Here is a 25,503-nt window from a genome sequence, read left to right on the forward strand (position 1 = left end):
CAGATACGACGCAACGATGTCGCTGTCGAAGCCACTCGATCGCGCGACGAGGAGAAGAGCGGTTCCTCGATTTTTCGGAGTCGATAATGCCGCTTCCTGAAAACGGCGCGTCGGCGAAACTCCTTCAACTACCCCCGGCGGAGAGTCGCGCGCAGAAACTACGCAGTTACGCTCGGGTGTCGTTCCGTCGTGTCATACGCGCCTCTACGAACCGCTTCTCGCCGAGTGCATACAAATACAACCGCGCCGCTCGCTTGTGTGCGTTCCCTCTCACTCTCTCTCCCGTCGAGATCTCGTTGCTACATGCTACACGATTCGCAGCGTCGAGTCAAGTCGAGTGTTTCGCGCGTTGAAAGAAACTCCTCGCATCCTAGGGTCCATTTATTCTCATTTTTCACATTTTTGTTATTGTATGAGCTTCGAAATAATACTTGAAAATATGGAACAGTGACACAGCGCGCTGGATCTCTTCGTATAGTAGCACCCTCCTTCTCGCCCCCTACTTTACTTTGAAATCGTTTTATTGGGGGACACGGTGGCAGTCGATTACAAAAGTTCTGATTTTCGTTACATCTTTTTATCCCCCACTTGACCCTTAGGGCGTTTGCACACATGCTGGCGAAATCAAAGCTGTCTTCGGTGTCGAATGCAGTGTAATTAAATGGAACTTTTCACACATAGTCCGGCAGAAAATCGGACCGACTATCAATATTGTCAGCAGAGAATTCGACATGCCAGACAGCGGGACAGCAGAATGTGTGCGCATGCAAATGCCCTTATTGCGCTTGCTGCCAGCGGGGAATCGTATAGGTGAGTTGTACTTGCGAAAGTTAACACTTTTAGAAATTAATATGAAATGTCGGCCACGTCGGTACGTGTGCAAGGCACCCATAGCTGGTGCCGGATCCAACGACGGCAAAATGCCGGTGTGTGTGCAAACGCCCTAACCGGTAAATTTACAACGCTGCCGACCACGCGCAGCTACTCTCACTTATACCACCTCACGTGCAGCTACTCTCACTTACACCACCTCACGCGCAGCTATACTCCCCCATACAGACCCATGCACAGCTATTCTCACTTACACACCCTCGCGTGCTGCTATTCTCACTAACACAGTCACCCTCGCTGCTATACTCCCTAACACGAACTCACGCGTGCTCATACACAATGCACCGTATTCCCACATACACACCCTGACGTGCTGCTATTCTCACCAACACAGTCTCCCTCGCTGTATACTCTCCAACACAACTCTCGCGCGCACATGCACGATGCACCCCACCACTCGTCATTTCTTTCGTCCCTTTCCCTCTCGCAGCAGAGCTGCGCGCGCATGTGTTCAGTTCCCCCTCCACGACTCGAACTGGCCGCGCGATGTGGCAGGAGTGGGGAAGTCGGTTGCCGCCGCGAGGCAGAACGTGCGGGCCGAGTGGCTGCAAACGAAAGCATAGAATCATTACCACGCCAGACCTCGAGGAGAGTAGACGTGTTTCTCGTTACCTAAGCTCAGTCGAGAGTTCTCGTGCTCACTTTACTTTCTCCCTTGCGCTGTTGAACACGCGTGTGATAGCCGCGCCAAAGAGGACAGTCGAGACAGCAAACGTGCTCTGTGTTGTTGTACGTCGGCCACCGTGTGCGTGCGAATTGACCGAGAAAAGATTGAAAGAAGAGAAACGAACGAAAGGTAACCGATCTCGGCTCTGGTTCCCCTTGCCTTCGAGTCAGAGATTTCGTTCTGTGCCCTCTTCCGCCCTGCCTATCAGAGGGAACAGATTCCTCCGAGGGTTTCGCGCGCAGAACACTGCCAGTGAACATCCCGTGTGTGGTTTCCGCGAGGACGTTGAACTCTGTTGTACCGCGTCCCGAGGGACGCTTCGTCGAACTGTCATCCGTGGTTCTCGCTGGAGAGACGAACGACCGAAACGATCCTATCTGTTTGATCCTCCGCCGATCCGAGTGTCATCATCGAGACCTCGATCCTCGATCGGGTTCGGCAACGGACGGTCCAGCTCGAATCCAGCACCTATGGAAAGTGATCCATACGAGGATCCACCGTACAGGCGTTCCAGACGACGCTGCTGAGAGACGTGTCGCGAAGATTGGCCGAGACTCGCGGGAAGGAGATCGGTGGGCAGTGGTCGGTCGCGTCGTCGATTCTCGTCGGGTTGGCGCGGTGTTCACGGGCCACGTGCGTTTTCTACGGACAATCCGTGGCGGCCGATAGCAGCTTGCCCTGGTTAGCCGCGGCGACGACAGAACATTGAGCGTGCGCCGTCGAATCCGAAAAGTCACGTGCCGTGTGTGCCGCGTTAAGCTGCGCTCCCCGTTGCATCGACGAGACGGTTCGGTCGCGCGGTCCTTGACTCTTGCCCGCGTTCGCTACGGGGACACAGAGAGACCAGCCACCCTCGTTCAGAGACACTGTTCTGTAGTGCGTGCGAGAGAGAGAGGGAAAGAGAGAACGGGAAAGAAGCGAAAGAAAAAAAGTACAGTGATTAGTGCTAGATCCACAGACAATTGGTTCGAATTGCAGTGGCCGCTGAACCGCGGACAGAGGAGCACCGACAGACCGTAATACCTTGGAGCGAGTGCGCACCTGCCAGCAGCAGAGAAATGGCGATCCCATTCCGCAGGCCATCTGACAACGAGGCGGAGGTGCAGGGTCAGCAGCTCGAACAACTGATGCTCGACTTGTACGCCGCGCTGCAACAGGTCCTTCGAAGCAGGAACGCGCAGCAGCATCCGTCGCGGAATCGTGAGTTCTACGATTTTTTAAGGCTCGCTCTAACTTGCCTCGAGGCTTTTCTCGGTGTCCTTGCACGGCTGTCGAACCGCCCGTCGCGATGAACGACCTGTCCTGTCCCCGCGTCAGCCCGAGGCTGTCGCGCAGCCAAGGAATCGGCCAGGTCGGCCCACTCGTCACGTGCGGATTCGAAAACCATCCATGCACTCTACTCTCTCATTTCCTTCCCGTCTACCCTGCTCCCGCTTGCGCTGGGTTTAGAGTTCAATTCTGCACGATGACACATTCCTTCTTTTCACACACGGGTTTCCAGAGAGACGCGCGAAAAGGAGACGAGGGACCGTTTAGCATCGCGGTTGCATGACTGAGAGAACGATGACATCGTCCCCCCATGACACGTTGCATGTACGCGAGGGTTGCTAGCCGTCTACCAAGGGGCAATGACCACACAGTCGGTCAACTTGAGTAATCAGAATGGGAGAATAGTCTAGAGTCAATTGTTGAAAGAGTCTTTTTATATTAGTTTTATATGTTAGACAATTTTCTGCTCGGGGTCATACTCCGACGAAGGTTGTAAATTTCGTCAATGTTATACATTGAGGAAATATTGTAAGAACATGTTGTTCTATTTTAGAGATTTGTATATTTATTTATTTATTCTTGTATTTAATATGATCTCCTAGCTTTTTATACTTTGTAACAAGAATCGTGGGATGCTGTTGAATAAACTGTGAATACGTTGAAATTGCTCTCGTACGGCATTGATTTCCACTCATTCGGGATACGCGAGCCCTCGGGTAGAACACGCACCGCCGCGTGCGTGCTCTGTATCGACTAGAAGTGCAACACGTGGTTGTCGCGCGCAACAACCGCGGACCACTTTCGAGCGCGCCTAGAATTCCGAGGTTTCCCTTTCGGAGGCGACCCCTCGGCGACCTCTTTCCACGAGGAACCTCGATTCGTCGAAAATCGTAAGTTCTATATGTTTTCGATCAGTTGTGACGTTTTTCGATGAAAAAACGAGCATCGAGGTTGGCAGGGGGAAGATCGATGAAATTGAGACGCAGAAAGTCGCGAAAAGTTTGCTTTGTACTAAACGAATTAATTTACGTCAGCCGTGGCCAGAGTGGCGACGCTGCGAGGAGGCAGGGGATCGGGGTCGTTGACTCGCGACGGTCGGTTGCACGATTTTGCCGAAAATCCCGATACATTTGACGCGGGTCGTTGTCCTCTGTGAGTCACCAGCGAAAAATCTCGGGTCCATCCGAATGTTGCGAGATCCGTGGATACCTTCACTCGCAAATTCGCGTCATCTCGAACACGTAGCGTCTCGACGTAGCGAAATTAACCACGCATCTTGCGAAACACGCCTGTCACGCACTGTTTTCTGGACTATTTTTGGACTGTGAATTCATTTTGACTCCATCTGCCGCACCTTTCGAATCTGAGTTTCTGGTATGCGAGTTATTGATCCTTTGGGATTTTTGTGGCTCGAGGAAGTATTAATCTTCTGATGATTTTCTAATGAGGAAATAGGAAATTTCTATTCAGTTCAAGGAAGAGTGAAGTTCTAAGAAAGAAATTTGAATTCGTGAGGGTGGCAGATGAAGTGCTAAGATCGGAGTACTAATTATTCTTTTCCTACTAACTTTGTTAATTTTCTGAGTAGAAGTAGAGTAGAATTGCTTTGTATTATATTGGTGAGTAATTTGCATGTCAATAACTTTTATAATATTTATATAACACTTAACATTAACATACGATTAGGTGCACTTTTCTTGTTAACTCATTTTCTTCGAAAAGTGTCTTAAAATCCGCTGTTTCTGCTATGTTTTTAATCTAGCATTGACTAATTACTGTGAATAACTTTTTTGAACACTATACGATCATAGTGTTCGGAATACTCATAGCATACTCAGTGTTTTTACAAGTACCTTATCGACAACAGTAAATCGAATTTTGAAAATGAGTACAGAGAAACGTGTTCCTGGACCTGCCTCAAATTCGCTGAAATAACTCCGATGCGACGATTCCCCGAGACTCGCCGATCAAAAAACTGATCCACTCTCGACTCTACTCTCGTACAAATCTCCACTACTTTAGAAGCCTGTAAAACTGTTCTTCCAAATAAAACACTGAAAGTTGATCATCTCGCAGCGATTCAGAGTCTCTTTCTTCGCCACCTGTCGCAATTCCAGCTCCTCAAACTCGAATAAGCCAAATTTATTAAAATAAAAGGAGAATCCCGTAACGAGAAGGTTACTTGCGCAGGAAGCGTGCAAAGAGGGACACGCGGACGGGCGTAAGTTGTGAGAGGCGTAAATTGCGGTAACTTATATTCGGGCGCATAATGAAACGCGGCTTTACGAGGGTGCAGCGAGCGAAAGGGGGCGAGTATAACAGATGTAGCGTGGGTGGAGAGCCGAGAGTATGGCAGACGATGTCCGGCCGTGACCCTGCACCGCTGCCTCCTTTACGGCGAAAGAGACGGCGGCGGTCGGTCGGATCGACACGGGCAGAGTAGGAAGAGAGAGGCAGAGACGCTGGGAGAGAGAAAGAGAGGAGAAGACCGATGGTCAGGCACACCGGAGTAAAACGCGCCATAAAACGCGATGCTCGTTCCCCGAATCTGGTCGGTTCGCGTCCACCAGAGATTGCCGTATCAACCGCAAAGTGCGTAACGACGATTGCTCGCTTCGTGCCCGATACGATGCCCGACGGACTCTAAAATATCGTCGACGAGTGATCTTGAACGAGCTCTTCGGAAGAATCTTGTTCGAGACACTTCCATGCACGTCGATATCAGAGGTGGCGGTAGAATGGTCGAGCATTGTTCCTAAGCTGATTTGAATACGGTCATTCCGAAGGTAGAAGTTACTTCGGTCGGCCAAAATCTCTGTAACTCTATATAAATTCAAATTTCCTGCTATCATCTCCCTAAACTCGTAGCTTAGCAAACTCCTTACTAATCCAAACATTACAACTTCGCCTGTGTTATAATTAACAGCTAAATACGATCCACCCTCGGAGCAACCTTAAATCCACACTCGAATCTACCTCAGAAATTCGCGTAATCAAAGGTCAGCGCGCTGCAATCACCAGCAAGAAAAAGAAAATCCAGCCGGATACGGTTCTGGATCCATTTCACCGCAGTTTTACGGCAGCGCGCAGCTAACGAGGCTTTGATCTCACCGCGGCGCGCGTGGAAGTGTCCCGAATGAAACCGCAAATTGCATCCTGTCGCCGAGCTTGCGCGCGTGTTACCGTTGTTTCGGGATGACGCAACATTCTGCGAAGTAAATCCGTCGTTTACGCGTCGCCTTTCGTTTCCTCGCGACCTGCCACCTCGAGCTTCCGACGGTCACGGTATCATCTGCGCTGACGGAATCGCGAACGCACTGATCGTCGACGCAGTAAACGAGTACACGTTGGTGTCTCGGACCTCGAGCGTCATAAATCAAGCTCGGCGGACGGAAGCTCGCGAGAATGCTCATTACGAAGTTAAATTATGCGCCGAGATCCGCGGCTTCATTATTTCCCGAACGGAAATAGTTGGCGGGCGCGTGCGTTGAGGGTCAATAACCATAGTTTCGGCGTTGCAGCGGCATCCGAGAGAGGGAAGATGCAGAATCTGGCGAGAGTTAACGGTGGGCGCGTTCTCGCGTCGAATCGGGGGTGGTTATTTATAGAAACAGCTGTGGCCAGCCCCGTTCGAGCCTTCTCCCGTGACATTTGCAGAAAACTTCCCCCTCGTCATCGCGTAAACGCTCGCCACGGTAATAACGATTACGCGCGTTACCCGATAACGTGCCTCCTCTCCTTCCTCGCCTCCTTCGCTCACTACCGCGTTCCCTCCGCCAGAGGATAACTTTCCACCGTGTTTTCAATTTGCCCGCGAACCCCCGTTTCCCACGAGCCGTGCTCGATAAAGAGAATCGAACTCGCGATCGCTCTAATCGGAGGCGTTTCATTTCTCGGTAACAGAGAGATCGGATGTCGTTCGTAAAACGATAGCCTCCCTCGACACTGAACTTCGTATTATGTTACTTTGTCGCAGAGCCTTGGTTTCGTATCGACGTGACAAATTTCGGAGCAGACAATTCCGAGGTAATGCGCGTCGCGATTCTGCCTGGAGGATTCTTTTCTGCGTAGATATTGTCTGTGGTATAGTGGGTCTGCGTCGTTGGGTTTATCTTGGAAATTAGTTTCAAGGTGTTTTAGTAGTTCTGTGCATTGTTTATTCTAATGGCCACTAATCTTAATAAAACTCTGCAAAGCACTTTACACTGCTTAACAATAACTATGAAGAAAGAATAAATGCAAGTCTTTTCGCGGGGGCGTGAACCTGGTTCGCTGGCAACTCGAAAGCAGCTCGCGAGGACGAGCCCGCGCTCGATCTTCACGCTCGATAAAGTCCCGATGACGAGCCGCGATAAGCGAAGCACTCTGGGAGCGAGGCGGTCGCAGGAAAGGGTTGGAGTAGATAAAATCTGCCGAATTTCATGCGCGACCGTCGAGGCGACGCGTGTCTGAGCCGCCCACGGAAGAATACGCTCAGGGGAGCGTAAAAATGTATAACACGAGCGCGCGTTTCGGTGCATACTAACGCAATTAGGGCCCTGGTGCAATTCAGCCCCGACCAAAATCTGCACGAAGTATGCGGGACTCTTACGAGCGGCGCAATTAGAGTTTTAATTAATAAAACCACGCAGCCGGTGGATGAGAGTCAGCCCTGGTCGAAGAAACGTTAATTGGTCGGAAATGTGGGCAAACGAGGTTGTTGGGAGGAAGAAAAATTGGCAACGTGGCTCGGTTGTTGGAGATTCTTTTTTATATATTTTTTCCCTTAGTTTCGCGCAACATATTTTAGAAAAAAAGGCGACGAGAAGGTTTGATGAATCCGTCGTTTAGATAAGGAAGATACGACATTGTTCTCGATATCCGTCGCCTCTTCTATCAGGGAGATAAAGTGTGGCTCGCCTGGCGATGATAACGTCTGCTCAACGAGAAACAGGGACAAGAGAGAGAGGTGAAGACGCACGGGCTCGGTGAATATTTTAAGAAGTCCGCCAATAATGCTTGTCATCGAAAATCGAACAATTGGCAATGAATTTCTTTCAATATTTCATCAGCTCTATAGACCACGGTCGCTGTTCCTCGGTGACTGAATCGATCCTCTTCCGGTCTCTTTCAGCGGGAGGAGTTGTGATGAAGTCAGTTCGAGAGAAAGATTGTACCGAAAATTGAAAAGCACTAATAACACTCGCCAAGATTAATGCAGCACGAAAGAGACTGAAATTCTTCTCAGAAAACAGAAAAGTCAAATTACTCTCAAGTAATATTATCTGAAATTCTCCGTCTCTTCAGACGCGTCTTACATATTCGTAGCCAGAGGACGAATACCCAGAATCATGGCGCGCGTCGCCACGTTAAAATGATAATGACGATATTGTTTACGTCGCCAGCGTTTCTGCATCGCCGGGACTCGGAAACACCAACAGAGCATTCACCCACACAGTCTCCGTGGCCGTCGAAATCCACTGAAGCCGACGAGCTGCCTCGCGAGTCCGTGTTCCACGCAAACACAGGAACCTCGTAAAACCAGTTCTTTGTTTCTCTCTCGATGGACCCTGCGATTCCTCGGCTCGCAAAATATATCAATAACTCTCGCAGGACCGACGAAAACGGCCGAAGGAAAGAATACCCAAGAAAATGGGGGCATAAAACAAGCAGAGATAACAATGCTCCAAAAAGCGGGGAATCGAATCGTGGGGTTGCAGTTCCTAGAGTCACGAAATACACTTGCACGCGTGTTCTCCGCGGAATCAGGCTTCGCCAGGTTCATGGAATCGATTTCTGCTGTGTTCTCGCGCCACGATCCCCGAACCAATTATTAACCCGCGGTAGCAGAGGGAAAAAAGCGTTGGGAGGAAAAGGAGTAGGCGCGCAACGTGCTTGTAATTATAATCGTCGAATAACGGTGGCAAGATGTGACCGACTTGCGGCCCTCGCCTGCAAAACTTAACGACCAGACTCCAACGGCTAACGATGTAATCAGCGATGTGTAATTTCTACGCGATTACGCAGCTAACGGAAGCCGTGCATCGGCTTGTCGCTTGATGTAAATAGAGCCGTCGGATGAGTTGCTCGCCGGACTGGATTTCAAGCGCGAGGATCGATCGTCGATGCCTTGGCTCGTTGAATACATGTGTAGGATGGACGAATCCCGTTGTGTGTGCGTGTGTGTATGTGTGTGTACGTGTGCGTGTGCAAACACGTATGTGGTCGCGAGGTATCGCCGAAGTCGAGCAACGCGAAAAAAAACACGCGAGGCAAAACCGTTGGAGAGGCGTTGTGTATGAGAATGTGTATGTGTCCGGGGTAGTCAGAAATCAGGAGACAGAGGACATTGTTTCTCGAGCGTCGCGAAGAAACGGCCACGAGGTGCGAACGTTATTCCGCCGTTCCTTACATATTTTCCTTTTTAATAAACCTATACATGTATCTGTTTTTCTGAGGGCTGAAATCTTGGAGGATCTCGAGGGGGATGCCTGGAATTTTCTCTGAATTTAGTTCTCTGAAGTAGACTTCTAGAAATTTTCGAGAGTAGCAAATTAACTTCAGCCAGTTTATTGCACTGACAATGTTTTATCAAGTCTAACATTCAAGTCATAAATTTGCATGCTGCTTCTCTATACTTCTAAAGATAGTTTAGAGATAGTATTAATAGATATCAGTAGATAGGTACTTTAGACTTAATGCAGGTTTTATTAAACGTACTAGAGTCCTGTTCCAAAAGCACGGTTTTAGACTCTCATATTTTTGGTGAAACGCATTCAGAGTTCCCTGGTCTGTTTGGAGAGGTCTATTCCCGATGGAAAAGTACTCGGTGCCGGCCTGGGGGCATTACAGTCGATCGGTTTCGATCCGCGATTAAATCTATCGTGAACGAAATCACGAGTCACGTAGCCCACAGAGCGTAATCAATCGGTCGGCCGAGCGTCGCAACGTTTCCCCGACATGCCGACTTCTGCACCGCAGAATCCGATTTAACGCTGCACAGTCGCGAAGCGGTGGACAGAATTTATTGGGTAATCAGATAGAGATAGTCGTAGGGGGAAATCGATGGCCGGTTGTGTCGTGGCGCAACCTTGTTCTCCGATCGCTCTTTTTTTCGCCCGTTTTCCCGTTGCCTGTATCGCGATAACGTATCTCTCTGCTCTCCCGCGCCACGTTTCCACGCGGACCAATTACCGGCGGAACAATCGCCGCGAGATTTCTGCCAGCCTCGAGGAATTGGCTCGAGCCACGCGAAAGATCGTTCGTTTCGGCGGCGTGGAAAAATTCGTCGGCAATATCGATTGTCCTCGACGCCCGTGTTCCCTTTGGCTGAAATTTATATCGGAGGCGGAGGCTTTACGAGATTTCCGCGAAACCAGTGTCGAAAGTACCTGATCCCGAGACGCGAAATCTTGGGCTTTTGTCTTGAGCTGAACTGCGGCCACTGGCTGCGCCGACATTGCCCGAACGATCGTCCACGAAAGAGCGCAGCGTATTTACGACTTCTTCGGTTTCATCGGGTAGGCACGAAGAAATGGGCGATATTTCCTATAAGTACAACGTCGAGCAGACTTTTATACGCGAGAATTGGAAAGGCTACGTTTTCGCTCGCCTAAGATACTCGTTTATCGCTCGTCTGGCGTGGTCTTGGAGCTGCGTGTATAGGATAGCATAGGTAACTCTCTGTCAGGGAGAAGTATGCATGCAAAGTGGAATAGAAAGAGAGATTCTTGCTCTGGTGGATTGCTTTGCAAATCCAGTTTATACGCCGCGGTTCAGGGTATTATTGCGTTGCAGAACGAGTTTTAATATTACTATTTCGAGGCGTGCTATTTTTGCCTGGAAATATGCTGTTTGAACTTGAAATCGTTGCGTCGCATTATCTATCGCTCCGATGTGTACGCGAGTTCACGACTCTAGCCTATTATCGCGGGCAAGAATAGATCGTCCTTATCACCGACGACTGCTAGACCATCTGAATTCGCTTTAGCTCCCTAATCGCGACGCTTAATTTGCAATCTCGAGCGCGGACCAAAACAGAGTCTTCCAAACGGCGCAGTTCTCTCGGTGTCTCATTGTCCCGGAAAAAGTGGCAAAAGCGCGGTTGAAACCGCTGCACTCGACTGCACCGAGAGCGCAACATGCACACGCACACTGGAGCGCGGAGCGTGTACGCGCGCGCGACACCCGCGAGTGTTTACGCGCGCACGTGCACGGCGTTTCATGCTCGTTTCGCGCGTGTGTTGCTCCGCAGCGGCCTTGAGAGAGGTTCTTTGTGCAGTTGAGCGTTCACTGCGGCTCACGTAGACACGCTCGCACCTACGGGCCGCGAGCGCGCGTCATCAGGGTTGACGTTACATGTACTGTAACAAGTTGCGTTGCACTTACGTACAAAGGGCGCTCGATGTGACTCACGTGCTCGCATATGCTACCACCAGTCGATCTCCCCCCACCACATGCCCTTTTCTCTCTCCTTTGCGCTATGCAGCGCACATTGTCTCTTTTCCTCAGTCCTGACATCTCAAAATTTCCCTCTCGTTTCGTATCTCGTCTTTTCCCTTCGCTGGGCTTCTCGTTTTTGTCACCGCCACGTCTCTCCCCTCTTCGCCCCTCGAACTCTTCTTTTTCGTGTTCGTACTACGCGTACTCTATTCAGCAGAGTATTTTTTGCTTCGACGCATTCCTTTCCTCGTTAGGTTCCTCGTTTTGTTTCTTCAAACGTTTCTCTTTTCCATCTGTCTTTGTCTTAAAGCCTAGCTCTCTCTTTCTTCTCTCTTTCATTCTCAGGTCCTTGTTCTTTGCTCGCTCTCCTTCTCTCTTGGTCTTTACACTTGCTCCAACCAAGCTCTCTCGCGCCCTTTTCGTTTTTAGGCTCGTTCCCCCTCTCCAGGGTGAGCCTACTTGTCCCAAGGATGCAAGGATGCACGCACGAGACCGCGAACAGTGCATGCGGGTGTTGGCCACGTGCGCGCTGCACTTTTTGCTCGGGACCCGCGGCTTTTATGGGTCGCTCCGCCGCCACAGTTTTATTCCCTTTTCGGTCGCGACTCGTCACGGGCTCCCTCGGTTCTGTGCGCCAGGAACAATCGAGTGGTGGTTTGAAATTTGAATCGTGATGGGGAAGCCTCGGGTGACAGGTTTCTGGGCTGATCATATGGAGATTGGGGAAATGGAGTGTGTTCATGGGACGAGAAATTTAATTTGGAATGCAGTCTTCGATGATTTCTTACAAATGGAAAATTTGGGTGATCGCACAATTTCCTCAGTAGATTAACAAATTTCTCTTGGAATACAAACTCGAATAGAAGCCTCATCAGTAGCCAATCTCTAAGATCTCACAAAATTTTCAACACTATTTCCTAAAGTCGAGCCGCCAAAAGGTCGAGGAAGCAATCCAGCAGTTGCACCTACTCACAAATTTCAATTGAAACAAATTGAATCGCGGCGTAAATCAGAATTAGGTCTCCCATTTATCACGGCTTAACCATGGGTCGTAAATCAAGTCGAGACAGAATCCGTGCTTGTCTCCTTGCCCCTCGCGTCGATAATTAGCATGTCCAGGTGATTATTATATAAATCCCTTTTGGAGAAGGTCCGTTCTCACGGCGTCCGCGTCTGAAGTAGGAGGAGTGACATTTCGCGGAGGAAAACCGAGGTAGAAAGCGCTGGGGACTCTCGGGGGCGTCTCGATATCCTCGAAGGCGGTTTTGCAAGCGGTGAAAACCGGCAACCGCCGCTGCATCCAGAGATTTCGCGATCGTATGCACCGCGGGGCCTAATCGAAGCGAGTAGGCGACGATGCGCCGAGTCGCGCCGCACGCGCTCGAGTTGCACAAGTGAAAGAGCCTCGAGAGCGACTCGTGTGCCTCCGCGTGTGCGCGAACGTTTACTCGAAATGTCAAGGATGCAACGAGCCACTGAGCGGACCCGAGACAATGGCGGCCCCGGGCGTCAGGAATTGTTATTTTGTCACGCATCGAGTTTTGAGTTGCTCGATCCTTGCAAAAAAATTCGAGAATCCGAGTGTTTCTGTCAGACCAGCTTGTATACGGCTCGTAAAGATGCCTGTGATGGATTATCGATCGTCGATCGATGTGCGCTCGAGGTACTGTGTCGCTTGTATTAAAAGAGTTTTGTGAAGAATAGAGAGATTCGCGGGAGTGTTTAATTCTCTGCAGATGTGGGATTTTGCTTCATTATCGAAGAATCTACGCCTTTGAGAAAGTGTGGAGTTGGCGAGAAGCTTAACGACTCGAGCAAGTAACACTTGTAATCCTCGTCAACTTAGCCGCAGAGACAGATAACGAGTTGGGTGACGGTACACTGATATAGACGCTATTATTCATGCTTTTGCGTGATACGAGTTAGTTTATTGCGGAGTTGTCGAAATTTCTCACATGAAACCATACTTATCTTCTTCCATGAAGCACGTTCCATGAAACGAAATACGTATGCAAAAATATAGGGACAAAGTTGCAGACATTTGGACCTGTTCTAGATACAAGAATTCAAAAATTTGAAAATTTAAAAATTTGAAAATTTAAAAATTTGAAAATTTAAATATTTGAAAATTTAAATATTTGAAAATTTAAATATTTGAAAATTTGAATATTTGAAAATTTGAATATTTGAAAATTTAAATATTTGAAAATTTCGAGTAAGCGACAATTTGCATCCCCAGCTTTCTCAAGGTCTACCATCACACTCTCAAAATCCCCTGCACCAGTTGCATCTGGACACAAATCGGAGTTCGCGAGGCCTCCTCGAAACTAGTTCTCGCTGACCCTGACCCCCCCTTGCCCCGTTCTTAATTACCCATTGCGGTGTTAAAAGCGAGTCGTCACGGATGCACTTCTGTTTACCGGTTTTGAAGCGAAAATTGCGCAGTGTTTATCTCGCGGCGTAAAACGCTGGTCGTCGAGAGACGCAGCAGCCTCCGGGGTTCTTATCAACCGAAAAATGCTTCTTCTGGGCATACTGGCAGCGATAAAAGCGTCGGACGCGCGCGATCTCGAGACGCGACAGGCAGTCTGCCGCGACTCGCTGATATCGCGCGCGTTTCCCGGCCGCAAGATACCGAACGAGTCTCGGATAGTTCGTCTCGTTCCTGTTTCCTTCGCGACGCGAGACGCGGTCATCGCGTATCGCGGCTCTTTCTGCTGACTCGGGAACAGAAACAACGCCTCACTTTGTGCGTGCACACGGGGGCAGCATTTGCGTGCATGTCGAAACCCTTGCACGTCTCAGCTCTGCGTTGTAAATTTCGCAGACAATCATTAGCTAGCAATGTCGTTTGTTGCCATTACAGGGCACCCTATTCGACTCTGCCGTTGTCTGCCACGGTGGCATTAAACCTTATACGCGGTCTGCCGCGAACCGTGTGCGTAGATCGTAGCATTTCCATTGTGTGACGCAATGGAACTCTGGGCAACGATTAATCGTCGATCTCGAGAGCAGATACGCGGAGCGCGAACCGCTCGGATACGTATTTCGTCGATTGCACCGTATCTCGCGTTCATCTGCTTTTAGCTGAGTCGAGAAGATCGCTCGGAGCGATCGATGATCGAGGAAGCCTTTGCGTTTCAATGTGTAGGGGGTGGGAGGAGGGAAAAAATTCTTCTTTGTTCTGGTCGAAGGGTACGAGGAACTCGTATGCTGCATGCTTGCATCCTTGCATCAAAACTGTTATTTTATACTCGCTGCATGGTTCCCTTGGGATCCACTTTTACAACGTCTTTTCCATTATCACTTTGAATACCACGCCATTTTTAAGTGTCCTCTCTCCAACTCTTGAGTCATGCTCCTCCTATTCCTTCTATTTTTTCTGTACTTCCTATTCTTCCACCCACAACAGGTATCTAAACACCCTCTTCTCTGCTTACAGATCGATTACCGCGACGAGTCGACGGACCCAGAGAACACCCAGTGGTCCTGCTGGACTCCGACCTGTCCCGCCTCCCTCTGCCGGACCTGGTGCTCTCCGCTGTCGAGCAACTCCCGGACGCGACGCCCCAGGTGACAGTGTCTGCTCCAAGCAGCCCAACCAGGGACGCTGCCTTCCAATTCCCTGAGTGCAGCAGCGAGGAGGCACCAGTGCCGAGCCCGAGGCCGCGGCCACGAAGACGCAGGCTCGTCTCTGAGGGTGGCGCTTTGAAGAAGCCCATCGCGGAGAAGACTTGCAACAACTGCTGCGGTCACTTCGGCCAGGCCTTCAACGAGAACCAGTGGTCGAGCGTGGGCGCCAACCTGAGGAACATCGCCGATGACTTCCATGCGTCCAAGACCAAGGTCAGTGGATAGCTTTCTTTCTATTCTTTGAGAGAATTTGGTGACTCGAGGGGGTGGTGACGTCTCGAGATTGTTGGCAGTGGAGTTCACTCTTAGGTTCTTGTTAGAGCTTTGTGGGGGGAATAGGATATTTGAAACTTTTTATTTTTGAGGAGTTTGTTGAGTAAAGAGTTATCTAGTATTTTGCTGAATTTGAGGAACTTTGAACAGAGTTTGTTTCAAGTTCTGTTAGAGTTAGTGCGAGTAAAAAGTAGTATAGAGTAGGGTTTATCAGTTTCCTGGAACTTTATGCCACTGGCAATAGTAAAAAAGCTCTAACAAGATTCGTTTTTCGCGTAAATTGAAAATAGTCCATCCAGCGTGACACTTTGTAGGGTTTATGGGTTTGGAAACATTTTTGAGCGAGGAATAGTGATCAGGTGGGGCCGTTCGCCGCGCACATTTTTATTTTTCAATTTCCCGGGGGCGGAATACGAGGCCCGTCGTTATTTCGCTCGCCACTGTGCGTAACGCGAAGTGTTTACGACGAGAAGAGTACAGGTGTAAGGTATGCCGCGTAAAAATAATTGCGTTTCGTACGCTTCACGCCTCCTGTCACAATTCTGTCCTCCCCCGCGATGCTTTTTATTCGTCGTAAAGCCACCCTTGCATCGCGGCTGTTATAAAACCCCTAGAAAAACACGCAGATGGCACGACCGCCTCTGTAAACCGGGATATCCAATTTCCTGGCGCTTTTATGCCTTTAATTTTGAAATTAATTCTACACCTGCATACTTGAAACGTCCACTGCACATTCCCATGAAACCCTCGTGAAAACTCGACGGGGCCATCGTCGAGCTTTCCGCTAATGTAACAGTCGTATAAAATACATTTATATCCAGTGCTCCGAGGAGCCAATTCCACAGGATCGATCCTCATGGAAGAATCGCCTATCCCCACAGGCCGCGATGTCCACGATTTAATGGACCCACGAATGATTCAGTATTTCTCATTTCGCCGTCGGTGTTCCGTGGCGCGCACGTTTCCTCGCCGAAGAAACAGAGAGAAATTGGCGGCCGTGGCAGGGTCAGGCCGGGCCATAAACGCGAATTTAGTTATATCGGTGGCACCGTCGATGTCCCACGGGCGCAATAAATATCTGCACGCCACCGTTAAGACGTCTAGTATTGCCCCGAGCCTGTATGACCCTGTGCACTTCATCACTACTCCGCCTGCCCTCTCCTTTCTCTCTATTCCTCTCCCTGCTCGTCCATCGCTCGATCAAACATGTATCGTCGCTGCACGCCGATTTTACGACGCGTTTTTTCGTTGTTTGTTCCGCTGCTAGTGAACCGACAGCAACTAGTGCGAGAAAAATAGCACGCTCAACTAGTTTTACGGGCCCCGACTCCCATTTTCACCTCGTCCACATACAATCGATCGCTCCATAATAAACGAATCACGGAAGCCTCGCTAATGGAAGCAAAAAAGCGATCTGATGCATTAACAGGACATTAAGTTAGCTAGACGCAACTATAACAAGCGGCAGATCGATGTAAAAACAGAACTAATCTCTAAACGCGATCGCTGTTCCGAGGGAGAGAAATAGAAGTCAGTTACTTCCAGGACGATTATTACGGTCGGTCGTCCTTTTCACTGCGTGCTGAGGACAAAAGCGGTGTCCTTTCATGGTTTACGAGATTCCCCGTGATTTGCCGCGGCCGATTGAAAGAAAGAAGGCGAACCGGTAAGAATGGAGAAAGGGCGGAGAGAGAGGAAGGCTCGAGATAGGACCAGGGGAGAAAAGATGAACAAGGATGGTAGGGCGTTCCTTTTATTCGCGTCCCGACTTTATTCGCTTTAAAGGTCCGCGCCAGCGTGATACCCAATCCTGGAACGTCTAATTATTGCTGGTTAAGTGTCGGTAATTGAAGGGGGCGAACAGACCCGTGAAATTGAAGAAATCTCTCCTCTGGCGAGTATTCTCTCTTCTCTCCTTGAACGGCGTCGCTTCGAGATCGGATACCGATCGGTTCCTCGGTTCGGTAACTCGAGGAGAGGCTCGATGATAACACGAATCGCGGCGAATTCTCGGTGGGATTGTCTCTCGGTGGATCCTACTCCACCACTGTTTGCGTTCCTCCCTCTGGGGGAATCCGAGTGTCAGATTAATCCAGCGATGGGCCGAACAGACGACCTGTTTCGTCGAGCTCCGTTTGTAGACGTGTTTCCTCGGGATTTGTCTCTTCCCCCTATCTGCCCTCCTCCTTTTCTCCTCCAGTTTTATACGTTCGAGAGGAGCTCGATACGCGTCTTCGGAAACGAGACGGGCGGATCGTAAAGGTTGAAGTTGGCTTTAGTGTTACTTTGTTGGGAGCAGAAATAGTAGTATCGCTGCTCCTTTATTGCTCAGTTTATGTCGGTTTATTCGGTGCAGGTTTGCTTTGAGGCTGACTTCTTCGGTGATATGTTCGTCTTACGTTTCCACTGCGATGCCGTAAAGGGAGATGGAGTGTAGGAGTCAGTGTGACGCTTTGAAACTGCTCATGATTCCGGGCTGGAGTTACTTATATTTAGATCGCTATATGGAGTAGCTTAAATGCGGTCTTCGAGACTTTTCTTTTCCTGTTTCGTCTCGTTCTTCAGTCGGGATAGTTTTCTGAAACCTCTGAGTACCTCAGCGTGGAAATATTGAGGGCTATTCTTACCTTGCGCGCATCATGGATCATACGGAGGCTGAGTTGATCAGGGAACACGTCGTCGTGTGTAAGTTACGAGCACAATCCCTGTCTTTCCCCATTCGTCGTGGGAAGCCACCGTTTTACATATGCATGGAGAGTAAGCGAGCATGTAACGGCTAAGTGGTCACATCCCCTTATGTGAAAGTTAAGTGGGCATGGCAGCACGAGCCGTGGCCACGGGCCGAGAAAATTATCTTCAATTATCTGGTGCAATCGTGGGCCCCCTTTCCCTTTCCTCCTTTACCGCGATTCTCCTCGACTTCACTCAACTTTCCACTGTCTTATGCTTCTAGAAATCGAAGTCTTCGTTCCTGGGAAACTATACTTCTCAGTGAACCTTGAAAGAAGTCCACCATCACTCTCAAAACCTTGAACTACTTTCAGTACACCACTGTTACCTCTCCTGAGAGCTCTAAGCAGAGCTCCAGATTACATTTATCATAAGCGATCCTCTAAAGCAGCCGTCGGTGTACAAAAACCTATTACTCTAGATGAAACATCGAAACGTCTCCTTCCGAGAAGCCCGCTGAAACTAATTTGCAGTAGTAAGAGATGGAAAATTGCTCGCGTCACGAGCAGGATAAAATATTCGCTCGTTGAGCAGATTTCCGCGAAGAGGGAGCAATTTCCCGGGCATGCTCCGCTAATGAAACGTTCCGCCGACATTTATCAGTTATTTAAACGATCGGTCGACGCGCAAATTGATACATTAGACCCCCAGTTGGTCGGCAGCATAACGGGCCCTCTCGACTGGCGCGGCGGCAAGAAGCTCGACAGCGCTTCTTGCTAAAAAACCAGTTGCAAGAAAGTCCCGATCGTTTCTTCAGCAGCACACGCGATCGGATCCCTGCCCTCTCTGGCCGAGGATTTACGTCTTATTTTCACCTTCCGGCCGAGAGGCAGCTCGGGATTTTATCGTCAGCAGTCGTTACACGGTGCGTTGCGCGCTCGCCCGCTCGCTGCCCTGGCTCTCGATGTCCCGACCGCAAACCTCTGTTTTCCATTGGCTTTTTCTTACGACGAAACGTTGGCCCGATCGGCCGTTTCCACGGCGAGCAGCGCAATTACGTTGCACAATAATCCTTGCTGGCTTCCAGTAGCCGTGAGCTGCTGCTCGCTTCCACGGAGATACCGAGACCAGCATTTATTTATCCTTCGCTCGTCGAGTGTACACACCTAGACTCTGGCCGTAATGGTCGTCGACAGGAGTGTACGCAATTGCCGCGATTTTTCCTCGAGACTCTCGGCTTCTGATGCACCGCGGCTCGTGTGGGAGGTGGGCTTAAGGAGGATTGTGTAAATGGACTTCTTTCGGATTCTAGCCTTGATGGGTTCTGGTGACCTCTTTTAAGAGCACTCTCCCATAGAATATTCAGTTTTGGGGATGGAATTTCTTAGTAGATAGATCGATAGGTTAGGATAATAGACGAAGAGAAGTACCTTCACGAAAAGATTTCTCTTACTTAATCTTCTTATCGCATTTTAAGAAATTTCGATTGTTCTGTAGCTACATCAGTAATCCTCAGATTCAACTTCCATAGAACAATAATTCTTCTACAGTATATTTCATCTGGAATCCCTCACTAAGTCCCAATTTAGAGATACACTTTTCCAATTCTTTTTCCCGCTTGCAGATCCCTGGACACTGCATCATGTGGCTCGCGAAGGAACAGCAAGTTTAATTAAATTTGCAGCGTACTTTCTGAATCCCCGATGCGTTTCGCCGACGCGTATTAAATCGAAACGAAGCGAAGCTCGACGCGTTTCCTGCGCCCGTCTGGATTATTAATCGTCGCGCGGATACTTGAATTAAAGTTGCCCAGCGCGTCGCTAATCCTCGCATTAATCATCGGTGGAACGCGCCAGCTCGCGGCTAGAAAAGCGCGGGCAAGAAGGCGGGAAGGAGAAAGCCTTTGGCTACTGGGCAACCTTCACCTACCGGCTCCTTGAGCAACCGGTCGTCGTTTCGAACAATTAAAATTTACCGTCTCGACAGGCAGGCGCGGATAAACTCGAACGCGCGCGCAACGGTAATCCCGCGACCAGGTCGCGCATAAATTTCACGTTTGCCGTCGACGAGGCGAGAAACCGCGCGCGCTAGTTGCCCAATCGGGGCGTTCTCTTCCGGGCCTGGAGCAATAAAGTCCGCCGAGCAGCTTTTCATACGCGGCCAGCGTCGAGAGAGAAAGTCGCAGGTGGCTCGACAGCGATCCGGGACGCTGCGTTAATGGACGGAGCGTATCTGCGCCCTCTTCTCGCTGCTCGATGAGATTCGATGGATGAAACAAGGGTAGAAGGGAGACGAGGGGGCGAGTCGAGGAGAAGAAACGAGGAATCGCGTGAAGAGGAGGAAGGGACACTATTAATTGACGAGGAGGACTCCCACGAGGAGAGTCCATCGACCATAATTCTTTCTTAATGTGACGCTTTCCTCTGCTTCTCTCGCTTTCATCCCCCTCCGCGTAATCTCTTCTCGCCTCCGATGCTCCGACGTCCAGAGTGTTTTTCTCTCCTGTGTCCACACACTGACGGCAGAGACGAGAGGGTGTGCGGGATGGTTCGTGTTAGGCGGATCGAAGCCGACGATGACCAGATATTATGGCCACCCCATAAAAGCCGCTGCTCGGAGATTGAGCTTTCCCCGTTTCTGGGCGTTTATTATTGCGCGTCCGGCCACCACGAGTGGATTAAGACGAAACGAGGATCGGAAGTCGCGCGTACCCGAGGGCTGTGACGAGGGAAACAAAGAGGACCGTTTCCCTTGCCGAGGAAATACAGATACGGGGAAATCGACGTCCGCGGGAATATTATCGAGGGCTTATCTCTGGGGAGGCATTCGATTCGGATTTCTGATCTCCCTGAGTGATTAATATTTTAACGAGCCGCGCCCGATTCTCCTCGAACGAACTAATTCCTCGAGAGAAAGAGAACGATTGAATTCGCTGGCGATATCGATAACCTTCGCCGAGCTCTGAGTCTATCCTTAATGACTAATTGGATAATGAGTCGGTCGGTGAAGTTATAATGGACGCCTTTAGGGGGTGGTCGTCGATCCTCGAGTCCAGAGCTCAGGGGTCGTGGGAATCAGTGAATTTCTTCAAAGTGGAAATTAATTGACAATTAACCAGCATTAATGCGCAGTAGAGTCCGATTTGTGTTTCTCGCGGGGACGAGCCTCGGGAGAGTCGAAGTTCGACTTTAACCACCCCTCGAGCGTATCGTTTTCTCCTGTAAATTCGAAGGGATAAGGGAACTCGATAAAAAGACGATGCTTTCTCTACGCCCGAGGCTTAGCCGCAAGGAGCGTCGAATCGACGATAATTCCGTCCAATTAGGACACTCCCAATTAGGAGCCTTAGCCTCGTTCCCTTCTTTTTTCGACTCCCCGTCTCACCTTCGCTCTCTGGCTCTTGATCTTGAAGCTACGCGACAGCTTGCCTTCGACGACTACTCGGGAAACCATTGGGGGAGCTTTTCGTCTCGAATTCTGCGAGGAAAGATTTACTTGCCCTTGGGAATTTGTGCTTCATTTCAGGGTTAGGTTATAGCAGGCAGTTTACACCCTTTTTATTTAGAATTCCGTAATTCTATTTCTCTCTTCCAATCAGAGATACCTATAATAATGTACTGCTCCTCTGATGAGAAGACCCCTGGCAGCAATGCTGATCTCTTGAACCCAGAGGTCTTCTTGTCAATCAAGCACAGTACAATACAATACAAATTTGCATCTTGGAATCAGAAGTTTAGAGACCCTAAGAATACTTGTTTCTAAGATCATTTTCCAATTTCTAGAGACCCATGCTAACCTACCACCTCCATTCTCCCTGTTCCAGGCCGCCGAGATCGAGAAGTCCAGATTGTCAGCGCTGACTCCCAGCTTCGCCAGCGGCGGCAACACAACCGGCGGTTCCACGGACAGCTTGCTCTCGTTGCTGATCCCAGCACCGCTTCGCGAGACCCTGTGGACAACAGTAGCCCTATACGTGGGCTGGAGGCTGGTCTCCTGCCTTCGATAGATGCTAAGGTCTCGTCCTTCGGTCGTCGTCCTCGACGCCGAAGGCGATGCCAGAACTCTAAAGACGATCATCGACGCTTGGTACGGCACCAGAGACAGCGAGGACGAGCCGTCAGTCTGTGATACGGCGACGCCATCCAGCTCGACGTGGATTCCTCTCGAGTGTCACGACGACGCTTACGTAAGCGTCGCCAAGAGAACCGCTCATGAGGAAAGCGTCCCTGCAACATCCTCTGGGGCTGTCTCGAAGGTCAGCCGATCGAAGGAGAGCCGCGGGGAGGGGCTTCAGTCGGACGTTCCGCGTGGGACGTTCTACGACATCCGACCACAGGATCCATATTACGATGTATTTTCTATGTATATGTGTAATTTACGCCGCCTCGTGATCGAGACTGCACTTGAGGAGCTTCGCCTCTGCGATCCCTTCTTCGATGAGGATCCTTCGACTGAGACGGAGGACGAAGGATTCGAGGAAGAAGACACGGAGGAGTACGAAGGCGCAGAGGGCGGCGGAAACGGTGGCAACGGGGATGGGAACTTGTCGGCTCCTTGCTCGTCGAAGAGTCAGAGTTACCTGAGTCCAATTACCATTTAATGTTTCTTGAGTTTAATAGTAGGAGATGAGACATCCAGAAGGATCCTGGCTGATCCAAGTGGCTCTGGCTCCGCGACGACTACGAGTCGCGCGATCCTCGTCGCCTGCCGTCGCGTGGCGATCTAGCTCGAGATCGGTCTGATCACCGAGAAGCCGCAACCGAAGATAGAATCCAGGTGCAATCTCGCTCGTGGCGGCGGAAGCGTATTATCGAACACGACTGTTGTTCGACCGTGCCGATCGTTCGCCTTCCTGACTCGCTTTTTGCTGTGAAGGTAAGATGAAACGATGATTGTTCGTGAAGTCGCGCGTGGCAGGTAGAGATTCGAGGTTCAAGGTGTGGCGATCGTGACACGGGTCTTAGGCGTGAGGGTGACGGGGAGCTAAGGACGAGATCCAAAGAGGACTTAACCCAATAATCAAATGATGATCTCATTACGGATATAAAATAAAGAGAATTAAATAAAGTAGTGTGATTACGGGGACTGGACAGATGGGTTCGCGGTTTTGCTATTACGTCCCGATGTGTCTATCTTCTATCTACCTTTTCTCTCGGCTCTGTCTATCTCCGTTGATCGTTGGAATCAACCGTCTGTCCCGTCCCCGTCGGTAGGAAGTATTTTGACGTGGCTTGTAGATAACGCGGTTACATAGCCGATACGGGCAAGGCAGAACTCTATCTGGGATATATATAAAGATAAAAGAAATAACGCCGTGCCATGTCGTCTCGCGAACGGTCGAGGATCGTTGAGAGGGCGAAAATTAGCGAACTCATTGATCGGACGAATCTGAGCTGTTTTTGGACCGTATCGAAGGTCGTCGAAATTCTTTTGCCTCTAGGAACTTTGCGAAAAGGTGATAGAGTAGATGAACGAAGTATCGCAGGTGTCCAAGGGTCGATCGACTCCCCGACCTTTGGATATGCTCAAAGATCTGAGACGCTAGTGTCGCTGGACGTCCATGGCGATGGTCGAATTCATCTGTACATAGAAAGTGTATCTCGTGGGAGGGGGGAGTCTCTCAGTGTGTATTCCAAAAAAAGAGAAAATACAAGAAAGACAAAAAAAGAGAACCAAGGCTCGCTCATTCGCGCGAGTCTCACGGTCGAGCAGGTAGGGAAACGGGCGGAGAACACCGTGACGCGTGTTTTTTAGGGGAGCAACGAGTATGTATTTGTGTATAGGGATTTAAACTAAAATAATAAAATTCAGTAAATAAGTCGACGTTTAATAATTAAAGTAGATAATCGATAGGTCGAGGATCGCAGCATCTTAATTGGCTCGCTGCGACTCCCGTGGACAGTTTTCGAATGATCTCCGGTAGCTTAGCTCTTAGTGGCGCCCTCGTCCACGTAGGACGCCTTTCTCGGCGCGCTGGAACTGGGACTTTCCACCCCTTCCTTCCACGCGCCAATTTCTGTCTCTAGCCCTTTTCTATCCTTTCGCTTCTTCGTTCTTGGTTCGATTTTGCACTCCCATTTCGTTTTCTTCCCGCGGCTCCTAACGCCGCGACCTCGCGCTTCTCTCTACTATATCTCTTCAAATTCGCTCTCTACTATTTATCTCTCTTCTTTCCTTTCCACGCTGCATACCTATTCTTTCCTCTCTTCTGTCACTCGTCGATCCTTGCGAATCTGCAATTAAAAATGTGTTTTTTTTTTTTTCTTTTTGATCTCGTTTAGTAGCGTCATATATATTAGGTCTGGTCGTTTGTGTTGCGCGACACAGTATAGAAATCTCCCGTGCCGAGAACGTTCTTAGTGTTCGATGGGGAATTTTTAAAGATAAAGGATAGTTAGTGTCCCTGTTTCGGGCCCCTCCGTTTGGGGCCCGACGGGATGAAACCAAAATCATCATAAGGCTGTCGATACGATAGTAATATTCCCGTGGACCGTTCTATCTGTCTCTCTATCTGTCTCTGTCTCCCGAGTAAAGACTTCTCTTTTTTTTATATATTATACTTGATTATTATTAATATTTACGTTTCTTTTATTACGATCATTATTATTATTATTATCACTACGATTATTATTTTTTATCTCTTGTTTGTTCGCCTTCTTCTCTTCCATCCCTTTTAAAAGTAAACAGGATAAGGTTTTCCGTGACGTACTCCGTCGAAGTATTCCAGTGTGTAGAAAGTATAGTATTTATTTAATAGGTAAACATATTCGTCTATTTGTCTAAAAGAAGTGGGGCCGCGCGATCGCGTTTCGCGGGGCTCTCTTGTCGCGAGATCTAATACTGCCATTCGTCTTTTGAATAAACGTGTGTGTGTTAAAGCCGTGTCGACCCTGTTCTGTCGAGTTAGCGCTTCTTCGAGGAGGCATTCGTGCGTTTCGAAAAGTCAGTAAGTGTCCGATAGTCGTGCGAACAAGTCCTTTAGGGAAGATAGTTCGATCTCGAGGAAAACAAGTACATAGATGTCCTGGTATATAAGTAATACGAAAAAAGGGGAAAAGATTACGAACTGTTTTTCATCGTCACGCGGATCTTCACTGTTCGACGGACGAATCTACTAAATAGACTCTCGATGTTCTTGTCGTAATAGTAACTTAAATATAGAGTATTTTTTACGAAACGTGTTTCTTGTCACCGGAAATAGAGATATTTCTGGGGAGTACAAGTTCTGTAGTGAGCCGATTCTTCTTCTTCGGTTATCTCCCATTGGGTTTGGAATTTTTTCGTTCAGGTTGGATGCAGGATTCATTTCGATCTATTTTAGGAAACAGTCAGAAATAATTTAACTGCCACTTTTTTATTTTTCGATATGAATTTTCCAAATATAATAGGATTGACCATTAACAGAATAAGACTAAACTTTACACGTAAAAAGTTGTTAAAATATGCATTTTATCACATGGCGAACTGGATTCTGCATCCACTGTTGAGTTCTTCGAGAGTTAATTTACACAGTTCTACTTCTCAGCGTTCCCTCATTTCATTCACAGATTCACTACCACGTGTCACAGCTTCGTAGCTCACTAATTTCGCATTCCGCATTGACAAAATGATTTCATAGCGTCAGTTAATTTGGGAACTCTTCATAACGAATTTGATTCTTCTTCTGCCTAATTTGCACA

The 25,503-nt window shown here is 49.2% G+C and overlaps 1 protein-coding gene across 1 annotated transcript; it reads left to right on the top strand.

The window, feature by feature from the left end:
* Window positions 1–2,616: 2,616 nt before the first annotated feature.
* On the top strand, window positions 2,617–21,830 carry LOC143180684 (uncharacterized). The gene is made up of 3 exons (XM_076380578.1): window positions 2,617–2,758; window positions 14,691–15,094; window positions 21,648–21,830. The coding sequence occupies exons 1-3, from the start codon at window positions 2,617–2,619 to the stop codon at window positions 21,828–21,830; spliced, it is 729 nt and encodes a 242-aa protein (XP_076236693.1).
* The last annotated feature ends 3,673 nt before the right edge of the window (window positions 21,831–25,503 follow it).

Source organism: Calliopsis andreniformis, chromosome 6 (assembly GCF_051401765.1).
Source record: "Calliopsis andreniformis isolate RMS-2024a chromosome 6, iyCalAndr_principal, whole genome shotgun sequence".
NCBI classification, from domain to species: Eukaryota; Metazoa; Arthropoda; class Insecta; order Hymenoptera; family Andrenidae; genus Calliopsis; species Calliopsis andreniformis.

Bases quoted from the DNA above. Each gene is read 5' to 3' on its own strand.
- LOC143180684 (XM_076380578.1), top strand. From the start codon at position 2,617: ATGGCGATCCCATTCCGCAGGCCATCTGACAACGAGGCGGAGGTGCAG. The intron at 2,759-14,690 runs GTGAGTTCTACG...CTCTGCTTACAG, and splicing joins GCAGCATCCGTCGCGGAATC to ATCGATTACCGCGACGAGTC. The intron at 15,095-21,647 runs GTCAGTGGATAG...TCCCTGTTCCAG, and splicing joins TCCATGCGTCCAAGACCAAG to GCCGCCGAGATCGAGAAGTC.